The sequence below is a fragment of the Egretta garzetta genome, unplaced genomic scaffold (genome assembly GCF_000687185.1).
Source record: "Egretta garzetta isolate BGI_Z169 unplaced genomic scaffold, ASM68718v1 scaffold612, whole genome shotgun sequence".
In the NCBI taxonomy this organism is placed as follows: domain Eukaryota; kingdom Metazoa; phylum Chordata; class Aves; order Pelecaniformes; family Ardeidae; genus Egretta; species Egretta garzetta.
In genome coordinates, this window is record NW_009259030.1 from 968,194 (window position 1) to 983,730 (window position 15,537).

The following is a 15,537-nucleotide window of genomic DNA, read 5'->3' on the forward strand; positions in this document are numbered from 1 at the left end:
TAAATTGTGGGGCCCAGAAGGGCACGCAATACTCAAAGTGAGGCCACGCCATTGCTAAATACAGCAGGAGAATCACCTCTTTGGACCGGCTTCTATCAGGAAGTGTGGGAAAGAAGCAATTGCGGTACATAAAATCTGGAAATGGAGAAATGAGACTTCAGTGGGGCTCACTCAGCGACTCTGGGAAGTATAAGATCTAGTTTTCTCTCCTTCCACTTGCTGCCCCGGAGCCTCCGTCAGCTAAAATGTCCCATTTTGTGCTGTTTCACTGGATTATGATACAGATCTTTATAGGTGAGTCTTCACCTGCTTTTTGTGTGCTTGCTCAGAAACCAAAAATTTCATAAAATTGAAAACAGTGATGCTTTCTATGAAAACAAAATGGTGAAAAAGGGCGTAATTGCATACAGAACTTCAAAAGTTTTCTTAACTTACTGACTTACTACTGATCAAGAATTTTTTTTTCTTCTTTTGAAAAATATTTGTGGTCTCCTCTGTGTTTAGGCTTGGTTAGTTCCCCCTTTCCCCAAGATTATCTTATTTCTTTACTACTGTTAAATGAGTAGTGCTGGCCTTGCTTCTTCGTCTGTCTCTCCACCACACTACAATGCTGACACAGTCCAAGCTAGGGAATTGAAATATTGACAGAGTGATGAGTGTATATAACATGATAAAGAAAGGATTTTCTGAAATTCTGAGGGTTATCTGCTGCTATGAACTGAGTATGGGAACGCACGGCTGGAGATTCCTCTTCTTTTACTCCCAAGTGTTCAGTTCACCCATCTAAAATCTGATTCCTGAAAAGACAGAAGTCAAAGAAAAGTAACCTGGGGGGCTGGGTCTTGCAAGTGTGGTCGGTATCGGCTACATTTCTGCATGTGCATTTAGGCATGAGCAATGCAGTTTCCAAATTGCCTGAGGTGGCTCAGGAATGTGAGTTCACCCACTTTCACTGCGACATGAGCTCCTAATGGGAGTTGTGCTTTTACATCACTTAGGCATTGCAGGAAATTCTGTCTCAGGTGGCTAAATATTAATTGGCTAACCTCTGCCAGCATGAAATATTATCTATAACATCTACAGCAACTGCAATGTTCTTAAATTGATCTGAAAAGCAGTGGAAAAGTTTGGTCAGCAGTGGGATATGCTGAGGGGCAAGAGGTGAACCATGCCTCTTCGAGGCAAGGTAACACAACCTCCCATGGCGTCTGCTGCACAGGTGGAGATTCGCTGGCACTTTGCTGTAGCCCAGGGAATTCCATAATATTTTTTGTCTTTTGCCACTCCGTTTGATCTTATTTTCAAAAACTTTCATATATGCAGAGCTACTGAAGGCTGAGAAGGATTGGTGATCTTGAGCCTCAGGAAACCAGCAGAGTGAGCAGTTAAATGACTCTTTTCTGTTTAGCAGTCATTTTCTCTGCAATTTCATCAGTACAGAAGCTTCAAGGAGGAATTAGAAAAGGGTTGATGGGGAAAGATGCCAAGTATCTTCTACAAAGGAGGAAAATTATTCCAGATCTTGATCAAGAATTCTTTTTCAACCAGCTATCTTGGCTGGAGGGTATATGTCTTTGTCCATCCAATGACCAGTCTATGGGAGAGAAGACCACCACAACAGCAACTATTGGAGTTACTGCTTAATCCCAGCTGTCACTGAGGGTTGCTTCAAGAGAGACTATATATAAATATGCATATATCTGTATATTCTGAAGAATTATGAATACCCCTTTCTATTTTGGAAGATATAAAGTATCTGAACTCCATTTCTCTCTCACTTGGATTAAGGGCTTGGAGAGGCAAACCTCACTGACTTCAGTGGGACTACCCAGGCATAGCTGATGCTCAGGGTGCCTTGAGTCAGATCTGGATGCCTGGGAGGGTCACTGTCATGGACAAGGGTAGGATTCCTCTCACAGTAAGCCTAGGGTGTCTCAATATAACAGTCTCAGGAACCTCTTAATTTCAAAGACATGTTCATTCAGTCCTATTTACTATTTCTGTTGGAAAATGTGTCTGTGGAAGAGGTTGTAACTGAGAAGGAAGTTATTTAATCCTTGCAGAGGTTCATACTGTTGAATCAAGGCTGTTGCGGTATTGAAGTTTCCGTACCAACCTACAGTGCAGGCAGATGCTACCAACATTAGCTTCGCATAAATTAAAAGAGGATTTGAAACTGCAAAACCAGTAACTTTCTAGCTCCAGTACTGGTGGGAAAGTGCACTGGAGACACTCTGGTGCCTTGTCTTCCCTCTTCTATTTATTTATTTATTTATTTAAGAAGTTCAGGGCTCTGCAAAGAGAAGAGCAGGCAAATTTTCATTTGTTAAAGAGTTCCTTAATGAATCTGCTTTTGTGATATGCAGGACTGGGATGAAATAAGAACAGAAGATGAACCCATTTCTTCTCAAGCAGCAGTGACCTTAACTCCAATAACAGTTCAAGCTGGTCTTGGTTTTGCATACATCTTTGTTGGGGTGACTTGAAAATATGTTACCCTGCTCAGTGATTAATTCTCTGCTACCCTGGGGATATTTTCAAGGTCAGCTGGATGAACTGTTCTGTTCTGTGGTCACAGAAAGAGGCTGGTTTCTCTGTTTTACCATAACAAGGCAAATGAACCTACCCTTTCCAAGGACTAAACCAAGCAGTCATCTTTCAAAGCCTTAACCTGTATTCAGGAATTCATTTTTTTGGCACATCCTACCTTCATTTCACTGCAAAAGCTTCTGCCCTTCACACCGTATTTCATGTTATTTTGTCTGTCTCCACTCTTTTAGCTTTTGGAGCTGTGGAAACCTGAACGAGTTGGCTTATCTTGCCAATGGGATAAGAAATAATGAAGCTGAAATGTCATCCCAATAACAAGTCATGAGGCAGCCTGCCACAGACTAAAACCTTACCTGGGGAAAAGTCCATTAAAGACAAAACAAAAGAGACATGGACACAGTTGGAAGCATCTGTTTGCTCTCTGGGAGTCATGCCAAAAAGAAAAGGCATTCAAACAGCTGGCAAAATAGAAATGCTTGGCAAACCAAGGCCAAAGCTGGTGATAATAGTGGCAACTGCTCTAAGTCCTCTTTGGGGTAAGCAAGCTGGCCATGAGACACCAGATCTGCAGGATGATCCTCTTGCTGCAGCAGAGGACCAGGTCTGGATGTTCCCCAGGTCCCTCAGTTCCTGCTCCACCATATATAAATGATAACATAGGGGAAAAAGGCAACAAGGTTGGAGGACTGACACAGACTAAGTGAATGTAAACCAGAAAAGATTTGTTCCTCTATGGGAACCATTTTTGTATAGTGCCTTTCATGAAGAAGAAATCCCTTTCAGGGCAATCTGGGAACTGCATTGGCAGTTAAGAGGGAACAATATGTAGCAAAGATTCAAACCAGATGCTAAGGTGGGTATTGGCTGTAAACACCAAGTAAGACTGGTCCTTAAGAGTAAGAACACAAGGAAAGCGTGCATATGCTCTTTTTAACATCGGCATAACACTAGTGGTTAAAGCTTCTATGTACACAGTGCTCTGTAAGGTAAGCGGGATGGTTGTCAGGGCTTGCTCAGAAACAGAAAAAGCAGTGCACTTTCTGAGAACAGGTTCCCGTAGACAGATCCCACTACTCTGCCAGCTTAATTAGGCCCTAATTTCACACATGAATAGGTATTTTGGACCCTGCTATTGAGGCTGTCAGTGAAAAGCAACCGTGGCAGCATTTCCTTTTTGAAGGAGATGACAGTGGACTGAGAAAACCAGATGTATCTTACACCAGGTTTCTGAACAACTTTCAAACAGCCTCTTAGGAGAGGAGATGGGATGGGATCAGAGTTCCATTTCTACAGGTCTAGTCTGCACTTGCGCTGCCAGCGACAGACCTCAGCTTCGCTCACTGCGTGTTTGATGTGAGCAATGTATTTCATGAGCAGCCCTCCAGCAGCTGGCTGGGGCCAGAGCATGGAGCCCTCCAGCAGCAAGCCAATGTCTGCGAGCTCCTGGCTGTTGCCTGTAGTGCCCCAGGCCATTATCTGCCACAGGCTCGAGGGGTAGGATGAGGGGAAATGGCCTCAGGTTGCACCAGGGCAGGTTTAGATTGGACATTAGGAAAAATCTTTTAACTGAAAGGGTTGTTAAGCATTAGAACAAGCTGCCCAGGGAAGTGGTTGAATCCCCATCCCTGAAGGTATTTAAAAGACAGGCAGACAAGGTGCTTAGGGATATGGTTTAGTGGTGGGATGGCAGGGTTAGGGGAATGTTTGGACTTGATTATCTTAAAGTTTTTTTCCAACCTAAATGATTCTATGATCAGTAACTGTGGCCTGCCTACAGGCAGGAGTGTTTTTTTTCTTGCCTCATTGTGTTCCATAGCTAGAGTCATGAATCGGAGACTGCCAACACTCATCTTTCCTTGTTCTTCTTTGACAGCACACACTGCATCCCAAACTGTTATTAGAGGAGTAATAGGGCAACCTGTTCAGTTGCCTTGCTTCTACCACGTGACGCGACGTAAGGACATCTCCGATATGTGCTGGGGCAGAGGTCCGTGCCCAAATTCAAAATGCAATAACAAAATTTTGCACACCACCGGGACAAGGGTGACATTCAGAAAATCTCAGAGATACAGTCTCCAGGGCTATGTTTCCTATGGTGATGTGTCTCTCACAATTGGGAAGGTGAAGGCAGAAGATGCAGGTACATACTGCTGCCGCATAGAGATCCCGGGTTGGTTCAACGACATCAAGAAGAACATGCAGCTGGAGGTGGTCAGAGGTGAGTTTGGGGACCTTCGTGATAAAGCCAGTGAGGAGAAACCTCTCACTGGATGGGAGTTTAAAACCAGAGTTCATGTGTGCTTTGTTTGCTTGTTTGTTTTGGCAAAAAGTATTTTTCCTAAATTACATAGTTTTCAAGGGAGGTCTGCAACTGATTGCCAATTTGAATCACATTAAATGAGCAGTTTTGATGAGAAAATAGTAACTTCTGCCCTTTTTTTTGCCTTTCAAATGCAATATTTAATTTCTCATTGTGTAGCTATATTTGATGTTTTAAAACATGATGGAATTAAAAAAGGGATTTATCATTTGAAGAGCCCTTGGAATGAAACTCAGTTTTTCATTTAGGGTTCACCCCAACACCAAAAAGGCTTTCGTTTGGCTCATGTCATAAGGAGACCCATGTGTTTAGAAATTTTGTCTCAGAGTCTTGAAGGACTTTTTCCCTTTTTTATTATTTTGCTGAGTTGCAGGATAAAGTAAGGGTCTTACAAAGTCAAGAAGAGGCTGAAAAGCACTGCAAAGCACAGAAGAAAAGATGGTACCCACCCTACACACTGCAGAAAGGCAAATTTTTTCTGACTTTTACAGGGTGTTCAGGAATGCAATTGGGGTTGATGCACACAGCACTCTCATATGCCTGTTGTAAGCAATATAACAGGAGAGTGGGGGAAAATGCTGCAATCCCATGTCTATCCCTGAGTTTGAGGGCAACAGAATTCATAAAAAAGGACTGGTTGAAAAGATTAGCAAGAAGCTTGTAGCCAAAAATCAACTTTCTTTTTTTTTTTAATATAATGAGGAAATTGAAAAGCAAAATCACAAAGTTTGCAAGCTTGTGGGTTCTACCATGCAAGGTTCTGGGACTTCCATTTCTGTAAGAGGGTCAAGGAGGGGGTGTTTGAAACCTACCAAAAAAAAAAAAAAAATCTGGGAATTTCTCTGTCTGGGGCCTGTTTTCTGTTAACTAAAAAAACTTTTTAAATAGCGACTCCCACCTTAATTATGAGTATTTTATCAGCTAGTTAATTTTCATTCATTTCTGTGTTGGCTTTCCTCAGGGCTGATTGTGAATGTTCTGATCTAGATTTTTTCTTGGCTGCTTTTTCCATGCAGCCCCTCCAGTGATGACAACCACCACAAGAAAGGCTCCTGTTTCCCCCAAAAGTTTTAGAAAACCAACTTCTGCTCCCCAATCAACCTCTGATCATCACACAACAGCAGAGATCACTGTCCTCCTGACAACCGCCACCCCCGAAGCAACAAGTGCAACCACCGACCATCAAGCAACTGCAGAGACCGCTGTCCTCCTGACGACTGCTGTCCCCGAAGCAACAAGTGCAACCACCTACCATCAAGCAACTGCAGAGACCGCTGTCCTCCTGACGACTGCTGTCCCCGAAGCAACAAGTGCAACCACCGACCATCAAGCAACTGCAGAGACCGCTGTCCTCCTGACGACTGCTGTCCCCGAAGCAACAAGTGCAAGCATCAAGTCTCCAGCAGTGATTACAGTGGAGACCAATGCTCTCCCAACATTTGCTGTGACAGCAAATGATACTTTTCCAGCAACTATAGTGACAACCAGTGCTCTCCCAGATTTTCCAACTGGTTTCCAAACAACTGACATGAGGACTAAAGACGATGATGTGTTCTGCTCAGCAGAGTCTGTCCCTCTTCCTGGAGATACAGAAGGTAACCCACACTAATACTATTTTTTTTTTTTTTTTCTGTGTAGCAGAGATGGTCCTTGAGCCTAACTCTGCCATCATAGACACTCTGCAGATACTTATATTTGTACCTGGGACGTTTTCTCTGAGATGCCTATAGGTATGTCTCGGAAGGTTTAAGGAAACATAGGTCAAATGTTGTGGATGATGACAAACCGGGGTGAATGGCCAATATAGCAGAGGGTCAGGCTTGCATTTAAAGGAGTTTTAACAGGCTGGAGAAATAATGTGACAGAAACCTCATGAAGTACAACAGAAATAAATGCAAAGTCCTGCACCTGGGATGGAGTAAGAGAGATTCACTCAACTACGCACTAATTTTTTTTCTTGATTTGGGAAAGACAATTGAAACTGTCTGCTGTTAAGGTTAGTTTAGAGCATGTTCTGCTTGAGCAATAAAGTCAGTGAGAATTCAAAACATTTTAAATTGAGTACTTACATTGTCATGCCATATGAAGGCTGCTGTTAATATTTAGCTGATCAGAGTGACCTGTTATCACCCTAACCATTCCTAGGTTGCTACTTTATCCACAGCAGTGACTTCTTTTCCATAGATTGATGTCTGCACACAAGGCTGGTTTTTGTACATTTTTTGTGTCTTCTATTGCTTGAAGTTCTTTCTGATGTGAACCTCTGAGGGCAGCTTTTCTGTATCATCTCTTGTTTTCCAGCCATAGTGACGTGCCCCAGTTAAATTTGGCAACAATTAATGACATCCACAGCTGAACAGGTAAAACACCTGACCACTGGCCATGCCAGTAAAATACATCAGTAGGTAGGATGAGCTGCAGACACAAAAACCGAGGTGTAAATTTTCACCTCTTAGTTGCAGATGTGGAACTGTGCAAGCAATTTTGAATGCCATATGAAGACCCTCCTAATCCGTGATCTTTATAAGCATTACTTTTTACTTTGTTTCAGTGACTACTGAATTCCCAAGTGCACTTCTGACTGCAGAGGGAATTAAAAGTGCTCACCCTTCTCTCGTCGTGGAAGACGTGCTAACTGTAGGTGAGTAGGATAATGTTCCAAGGTCAGAACTTGCGTGTTCAGAGAAATGAAGAAGTTGTCATAAACCAAAGCATTGACTATTCCTAAGTGTGTACCAAACATGTACTGATAGCTATTCATTGCATCTGGAAGTAAGAGGTATCTGGGGCATAGAAGTTGTTTGAAATCAGGATGTAACAACAACTGAGAAAGATGCATTTTTAAGCCCCCAAAGGAAGTAGATTTTGAGTCACTCACTACTGTTGGGTATCTCGGGTCTGAGAGAAGTTAAGAACTGGTCTTTGTCACCATCCAGGCTGAATTCTTGGATATCCAATTTGTCATCACTGTGAGTTCATTGAGCTTTCCATTTTAAATCCTCCCTGAGTGTTGTGAGTTTTGAATCTCACTGCATATATTCAGCCAGATGTGGCTGCAGGCTCAGCTCTCCAGTGCTCAATATGTGTCCTTGGTCATGGTGAAAAGCAGCAGGCAATTACCACAACGATCAGTTGTTCCTTTGAGAGAAAAGGAACGGGTATACAAAATCATACCATATCTGAGAAATGAACAAAGTTACATGAAGTTTGCACTTTATGTCTCTCAGTCAATGATAAAAGTAGAATGGCTCAAGCTATTCAGGTGTGATAGTCTGCCCACCAGATGCCCTCACATGAGGTCTTAAAAAAAGGAAAGCTAAAATTCAAAGATGACATGTCATCTTTGGCTGTTAAGAGAGTTCTTTTAGTTTCAACTAGTGCCAAGAATCTCTTCCTTCTTAAAACCACAGTATTTAGATTTTTGCAGGTTTTCTTTTGCTAGACCTAGAGACTCATAGCAGAAATAGAGTTTAGGAAACTGTTCCTTAATGCCCCTGGAGAGGGCTCACAGAAGAGACTAAGCCAGTCTCTTGAACATTTGTGAGGGTTTCTCAACCCATCTTACTTGCCATCTTGCTGATATAGTTCTGGATAATGCCTATATCCTGCCATTGTAAATAGGAAGTTTTGCAAAGGGTCTCACCTCTGAGATTCTGGGGGCAACCTAACTTGTGACTGTGGCTTAGAAAGAGCCACCACAAAAGCAATAACAGCAGAAAATGTGCCATGCTTATGTGAGTCATGTACACTCCCACCCGTGCAAAAGCTTGTGTCATGCTATTTCCAAGAGCTGAACTGTCACAATGTGTGAAAATGCTGTGGCGTAATTGAGCACTGTCTAGTAAGAGCCATAAGCCAAGTTAAGCTCTTGACCCAGTCTCCTTTTACTCTGTGAAATAATGCACTAGATGGACCAACTTCAGCCTTACGGTAATGTAAGGGAAGGCTAATTTGTTGCTGAGCTCTGTATTGATGTTAGCACAGTAGCTGGGAGAGAAACCCATGGTTGAGAGAGCCCTCCATCTTCAAGCACAATTCTTTCCAGATAGGTTGGGTTTGCTGGGGCGGTTGATTCCTACTGACCAGACTCTGATTTAGTTTCTCTTCTGTCTTCGCCTGCTTTCGCCTGGCAACAACCCCACCAATGCCAACCATGCTTCAGACCCCAGAGAGAACCCTTGCTCCTTCAAGTGTGGAAAATAAGCAGCAATAGTTGTTCCCATCAGGCAGGCTCCAGCACTCTGCCAGCAAGTTTAATTTTGACTTGTGGGATGTGCGTGTCAGAGTGAGATAAGCACTTCTTGTGTATTTGGGGGTATTCTGCTGAACTACAGTTCTCTTCTATTCCAAGAGGGGGAAAGAGGGGTGTCATAAAACAGGCGTATGGAAAAATGCAATGTTCATGTATCTCTGGGATTTTTAGCACTTGCTAGGGCTTTATTACCTATATTTATTTAGCTGTAGTGCTTATTAGCCATAATCTCTTTTCTACTCCAGTGCAAGTTTCTAGCTACAGTTGCATGCCTATGAGCTACCTGTGACCTGTCCATGTCTTTGATAAAATGTAAGCACATTATTTGGTGCATGGAGACAAACCAACTCAGCTCTCAGAGAGAGATGATCAGAGCTGAGAAATCTGGGGGAGATTAGATTATTCACTGCATACTCTGAAAAGTTGGGGGGAAAAAAGCAATTTTTGCGACCACCTGATCACCCCCATCACTATGTGACATTCTGGGTGTCTCATGCATATAAAGTTTCCTTTGGCTGTGGTCTTGCGCACCGGAAGTGTGTTACATGTGCATGCCTCAACACATGACTCATCTGGTCCCTGGTACATTTTGCTCAGCTGGAGGCTTCATGATTGTTCTCTTGTGAAATGTTTGAAAGCTCGTCACAGTCTTTTTATACATTAGGGCATGACCTAAGGCATAGGAGCTTTACTCTCATAGGATGTAAGATGAAGTTTTGATTCACTAAGCTGAGTGACTCCTCTGTTTTTAAGATGCTGCTAAACATTGGGTACTCCCTGTGGCGGATCAAGTACTCCAAATACTTAAATACTTCAGTACTTTGTAGCATGAGGTCATGATGAGCCAATTCACTAGCAAAAGTAAGAGAGTAGGATCATAGGATAATAGCATAAAAGTTTGCTGCAAGAGTTCTTGTGCATTGAATTAGTTCATCTCTATTTCCAAAGCTTAGAAAACTAGAAGTGAATTATTATTAAGATCCCTGGATAGAAAAAAAAAAAAATAGCATCATCTTCATAGAGCTTTCTTAAATCTGTGGTAAGTTATCTGAACATAAAGATGTTTCCTGTGGTTTTCAGTACTAATGCAGCTTTCAAAAAGTGCAATCACACAGAAGTCTGACCACAATTAAACTGAGGCAGTTCCTCCACTTAGACTTGTACCTTGTTTACTACCTCTGCTCTCTACAACATCTTGTCAAGCTTACAGAAGTGAAACTCCTTCACAGCAGACAAGTTCTACTGCCTTGCTTGGGCTATCCCTGGGAAGCCTCCTCTTTCCTTGATGAAGACTGACGTTTCCCAGTGACTGCCTGATATTCCATTTGGGGCCAAAATAGATTGTTCCCTTTTGGTTGCAAGGTGCTTTATTTACTCTACTCAGGGCCAGATTTTGCCCTTCTCATTCCCTGAGAGTTTATTACTCCTTGATTAAAGCAGCAACAACCACAGTGGCCCTCACTCCTTCAGGTGACTGTGCCAGTAATAATTTCAATCTCTTTTATTTTCAGGGATTTCATCAAATTCAGACATCAAGGATGAGAAGCACAATGATAACGGAGATAAGGTAAAACTTCCTCTAAGTTTCAAGAGTGTTTAGCTAGAAGCCAGAAGGACAGCAGGACATGCTAGTGATTTTCAATGTATGCATACTACAGGGCCAGTGTTTGCAAACAGTAGCTTGAACTTTTCTTTAGAAGCTCAGGAGCCATCTATTCATCTTTCCAGTAGATAGAACCAAAGCCTGTGACCTACCCATCTGACTTTCACACTTCAGAAAAACTTCAACCCCCTGACACCCCTGTAAGAGGGCAATCCGCTCCTGTGTGAATATGTCTGAAACAAACCTGCTTGTAAAGCCTTTTCAGTTTTTTTCTTCTCCCTTCTAGTTTCCCAGCTACTCCATTCTCATTGCCTGTGTCATAGTGGTGTCCATTCTTTTCATATTGATGCTCTCGTCATTGTTTTGGAAACGTAAGTATCCCTAAGCACATACTTGATTGACGTATCTGATGCTGGTCTAGTGCAGATGTCCTTCTGTATCTCTGGCTAACTTTTGGGTAAATCTGCCATGGCCTCTGTGACAATATTCTGTTAATTTTATGGGGGTTGCTGTCCTTACCCCAGGGCTGTGTCACCCTGAGGAGGCCAGGGAGCATGAGTTGGTGGGGATGCAGTGGGAGGAAGCCTGTGCAAAGAACCTGTTCACTCAGTTGTTGCAGGTCTGGCTCATCTTGTTGGCTCTTGCTTTATAGTAAAGTGGTCTTGTAGTTTCCTGGAATTGCTCCTGACAGACATTGGTGTAACTTAAACCAGAATGAGAACTTTTCTTTCCTGTTTAGCCCACAGAAATTTTGCAGCTTGCTGTCTTTGCTTCTGAACCGATTTGAAGGATTCATTAGAATTACAGATTTCTTTTTGCCATTGTGACATTAATATTATTTTGCTTCTAGGTGGACACACAAAGAAGTTTATAATAAAAAGGTAATCCATTTTGTAATTTCCTATTAGAAGTTCCAACGTCATTTTTCTTAGAGGTAGGAAGGTGTTTGCCACTGATTGTAATGGGTGTAGTATTGGCTTGTGGTGCTGACTACCGAAGCTGTATTATGAGCAAGCTTCAGCTAACTTCACCCCAGAAAATCAAACAGTGCTTCCCTGTGGTTTCTGCTTCTGGTTTCTTTTTTTCCCAGTGGTTCTGCTTTTATGTAGCAATGAACAGCCATCCAGAGCACTGGAGAACTTCAGCAACAAGTGCTTACTGTTACGTAGTGGTCCCAGCTTAAGGAAATATCTAAGCTGCTTTATTCTTTGATCAAATACCAGGGCATGACCCTTGGGGGGTTATTTTAAAGAAATGAAGAGATAAAGGGTTATGATGATCAACTGGCAAAATGATTGCTCAGAGAGGGATCAGGGATTTCTGGACAGTCCTCCACAGAGTGGTAATCTGTGCCAATAAACAAAGAATGGGCCCCGTGCCACGCTGAAGCAGTGTGGCAAACCAAGCTTTGCCCCCCAGCTCTCATGGGGCCACTGCACCCTCTCACACACCCCTTGGGTGCACCCCCACTGCACCCTCCACACTGAAGGACCTGAGGTGATCGTTCTGAGGCAGATATTAAATACATGTGATGAATCACCCTGTGCAGGTGTAACTGATAAGTTTGTGTCTTCTGGCTTATCTTGAAAAAAAGGATTTTCCTTAGACAAACCACAAGGTAGTCCAGTGAAGTACCATCCCCTTTGCCAAAGACCAATAATTTTTCAATGGCAGATGGTCTCACACTGCATACCCCACCTAGGAGATAAGGACTGGGGGCCAAGGAGGGACTCTCTTCTGAATCCCATGGCGATTACCCTACAGCTGGCATTATAAGATCTGAACAGTGCTTTCCTATCCATTAGCAGAATGCAAGCAAGGTAAACACTTCCCTGGTGTAAAAAGTAGGCATTGCACCATTGAAGTCAGTGGACTCAGTAGCGTCTGGCCTCCCTTTCAATGGGAATTTGCTGATGTTACAAGTAAGATAGGATGCTCTGAAGCAGCAATATGATTTTGCTCCATCCATAGTGACCTATGCTTCTCACTACAGCCTTGGACCAGTGGAAGACATTGAAAAAGTTTTCAGTGATGCTGAAGGAGAAAACAGCATTTTTTCCCTGTGAAGAGTTCCTACATCATCTATATATGCCTTGGAAAATAAAAAGGGCCTGTTTCGTGCTGCATTGAGAGATCCTTATGAGCCCTCAAAATATCAATGGGTGTAAACCAAAGGCCAAAGCTTCAACTGTGAAAATTTAAAATCTTTGTGCAAATTTTGCCATGTCACCTTTAAAACTCATTGCATAAAGAAGCTTCTTTCAGAAGGTGCTTTATGCATTATTCATAGGTGTTTCTGGTATCTGCCTTCTTAGTAACACCACGTTACAGAATTGAATTTATTTTTCTCCATTTTTACTAATGCTCTTCCTTGAATACAACTTATACTGTGAGGAACAGAAGAGAGGAGAAATAACATAGAATGTTGCCTAACTTCAAATTGCAAAAAAACCAGAAGAAAAAAATCAGCAAATACAGTTTTTACTGCTTTTATATAATCAAGAGAAAAATTAAGCCACATGAATGCTGTGAGTATAAATCAAAAATGCAGATAACTTAAAGGGTACCAACGTTGCCTGTGATTCAGCATGTTTGAATGACCCTTGGAGATTATGTTAATAAAATTTGCAATTTACTGCTAGCAATTGTATTTTTTATGCCACATCCAAAGGCATTTGAACAGGAGTTAGTTATTCCCCAGGTGTTGAAATGACTGGTGTGCTGTTTCAGCTCTCCAAAGTAGTACTGCAGCATTTCCAGAGGTGGGAAAATGCCCAGAGGACCAACCTGCAGGGAAATTTTTCTGTCTTGCCCCCACAAACCCCCATAGCACTCATTTGTAAATCCATGTCTCCCCCATCAACGTGCATTGGAGATCCCCAGTTGTTTGTTTGGAGTTGCCTTTTGGTCCTCACAACAACAAGCTGCAAAAACCAGCAGCTCTCATGGTGGAGTCTGCTTGGCAATGCAGATCTGCACTGTGCAGCCCCAGGGTGCTTAACTTAGGGCCCCAGCACCCAGTCACAGGGTGGCACAGTGCCATCTGTCTGGGTTTTGTATGGATGAGGCTGGGCTCCCCAGTCCCACCAGTGCTGCCCGTTTGTCTTTTAGAGAAGGTGCAGGTAAGAAGCACAATGCAGAGCACAGTTACATCTTGGAAACTTGGCTGTCCCTTCAGGTGTCCATAGGAGGTGGGTGAAGCCACCTCAGTGTTTCTGAGCAGCATAGGCAAAAATCCTGTGATCTCCATGGAAAGGCTCTGGAGACACTAAAAACAGTGAAGAAGAGATGAAGGGTGGCATTCACCTTCTGCTGCACCTAATAGGACAGAAGGACCAAGGGGGAGAACATTGCTGCTGCTAGAGGCAGAAATTGTTCCCAGTCCTTCTCTGCACAACAAGCTGCCCCCACACTCCTATCCCATCCTCAGGGATACCAGGCAGGACCTGCCATCCCTGTTCCCAGGACTTCAGTGTGGCAGAGCTGGCAAGCAGGCTGTGGCTGTTTCACTGCTCGGACATATCCCTGCATTGTGCTTAGAGCTGACCCTGAGGATGGGGACAGTTTTGACACTGGGAGGCATGGGCACACGTGTGGTTAGCAGAGAGGGGCAGTCCAGCTCTCGACTGTGGACCTTGGCTTGGCCCTGGGGTGCCCGAGCAGGAGACAGGGCTGCCGGCAGCACAGAGCAGTCCAGGAAAGTCTGAAATAGACCCCGTGATCCTCAAGCCCTCTAAATGCTGCCTCTGATTTGACCATAGTGATAGCTCTGAAGCACCTCTACTCAGCTGGGAAAACTGGAGCCTTTGGGTGACTGTGAGGCAGATCAGCAACGCACAGCCCATCATTTCGCCATGCTAATCACACCCTTTCTGAAGGTGCTCTTGCTTGTGTTTCAGCTGGGTTAAGATTTAGGCTTTAAAGAACAGACTGAGTTGATAATCAGCCTGGGGGCATCAGTGCAGTGGGCCTGGCCATGGAGGCTGGGGGATCATCTATGGGATATGCTACAAATGTTTTGTATACATCATTGGGGTCCTCACCAACTCTGCTGCAGTGACTCTGGGAATGGAGAAGGAGAATGGTATGGGAGAATGTTCAAATCCATGATACCGTTTGTTATCTCCATTGCCTGGAGTTCCCCAGTCCCTGCTATAGCAACTCCAGGCAATGACAACCTGAAGGAAGAATACATTGTGGGAATAGCATTTAATCAGAAGAAAACATTGTGTGGCAGATCTGGACTTCCCCACTAGTCATGCTCGGGGTTGTGGTGAGCCTTTTTGACTCCACAGCATCTTCTCATGGGCTATGAGTTAGGGGGAGGCAGGGGAGGTTCCTCTTTGGGGGCGCCTCTCAGTCTCATCTGGGTTCAGCACCCTGCTACGTGCTCTGGTTTAGCCGCATTGTGGGAGGCAGAAGAGAGTCTCCAAACAGAGGATGTGGCCTGCAAGCTCCCGGGTTGGGTTTGCTCAGCTGATCCCTGTGTCTGTCCCACACTGCTGAATCACAGAATGGCAAGGGTTGGAAGGGACCTCGGGAGATTATCTAGTCCAACCCTCCTGCTAAAGCAGGGTCATGTAGAGCAGGTTGCACAGGACTTCATCCAGGTGGGCTTTGAATATCTCCAGAGAAGGAGACTCCACAACCCGCTGAGCAGCCTGTTCCAGTGCTCTGTCACCCTCAAAGTAAAGAAGTTTTTCCTCATATTCAACTGAAACCTCTTCTGCTTCAGTTTGCGCCCATTGCCCCTTGTCCTGTTGCTGGACACCACTGAGAAGAGCCTGGCTCTGTCCTCGTGACATCCACCCT

At 43.7% G+C, this 15,537-nt stretch overlaps 1 protein-coding gene across 1 annotated transcript; it reads left to right on the forward strand.

Annotated features, from left to right (window-relative positions):
* The first annotated feature begins 245 nt into the window (after window positions 1-245).
* LOC104122573 (T-cell immunoglobulin and mucin domain-containing protein 4) lies at window positions 246-12,791 on the forward strand. The gene is made up of 10 exons (XM_035890294.1): window positions 246-294; window positions 4,424-4,768; window positions 5,887-6,002; window positions 6,213-6,465; window positions 7,422-7,508; window positions 8,998-9,060; window positions 10,634-10,689; window positions 11,012-11,096; window positions 11,576-11,606; window positions 12,719-12,791. Exons 1-10 carry the CDS (start codon window positions 246-248, stop codon window positions 12,789-12,791), a joined length of 1,158 nt encoding a protein of 385 aa, XP_035746187.1.
* Window positions 12,792-15,537: the final 2,746 nt, after the last annotated feature.

Bases quoted from the DNA above. Each gene is read 5' to 3' on its own strand.
- LOC104122573 (XM_035890294.1), top strand. From the start codon at position 246: ATGTCCCATTTTGTGCTGTTTCACTGGATTATGATACAGATCTTTATA. The intron at 4,769-5,886 runs GTGAGTTTGGGG...TTTTCCATGCAG, and splicing joins GCAGCTGGAGGTGGTCAGAG to CCCCTCCAGTGATGACAACC. The intron at 6,003-6,212 runs GTCCTCCTGACA...GCAACTGCAGAG, and splicing joins ACACAACAGCAGAGATCACT to ACCGCTGTCCTCCTGACGAC.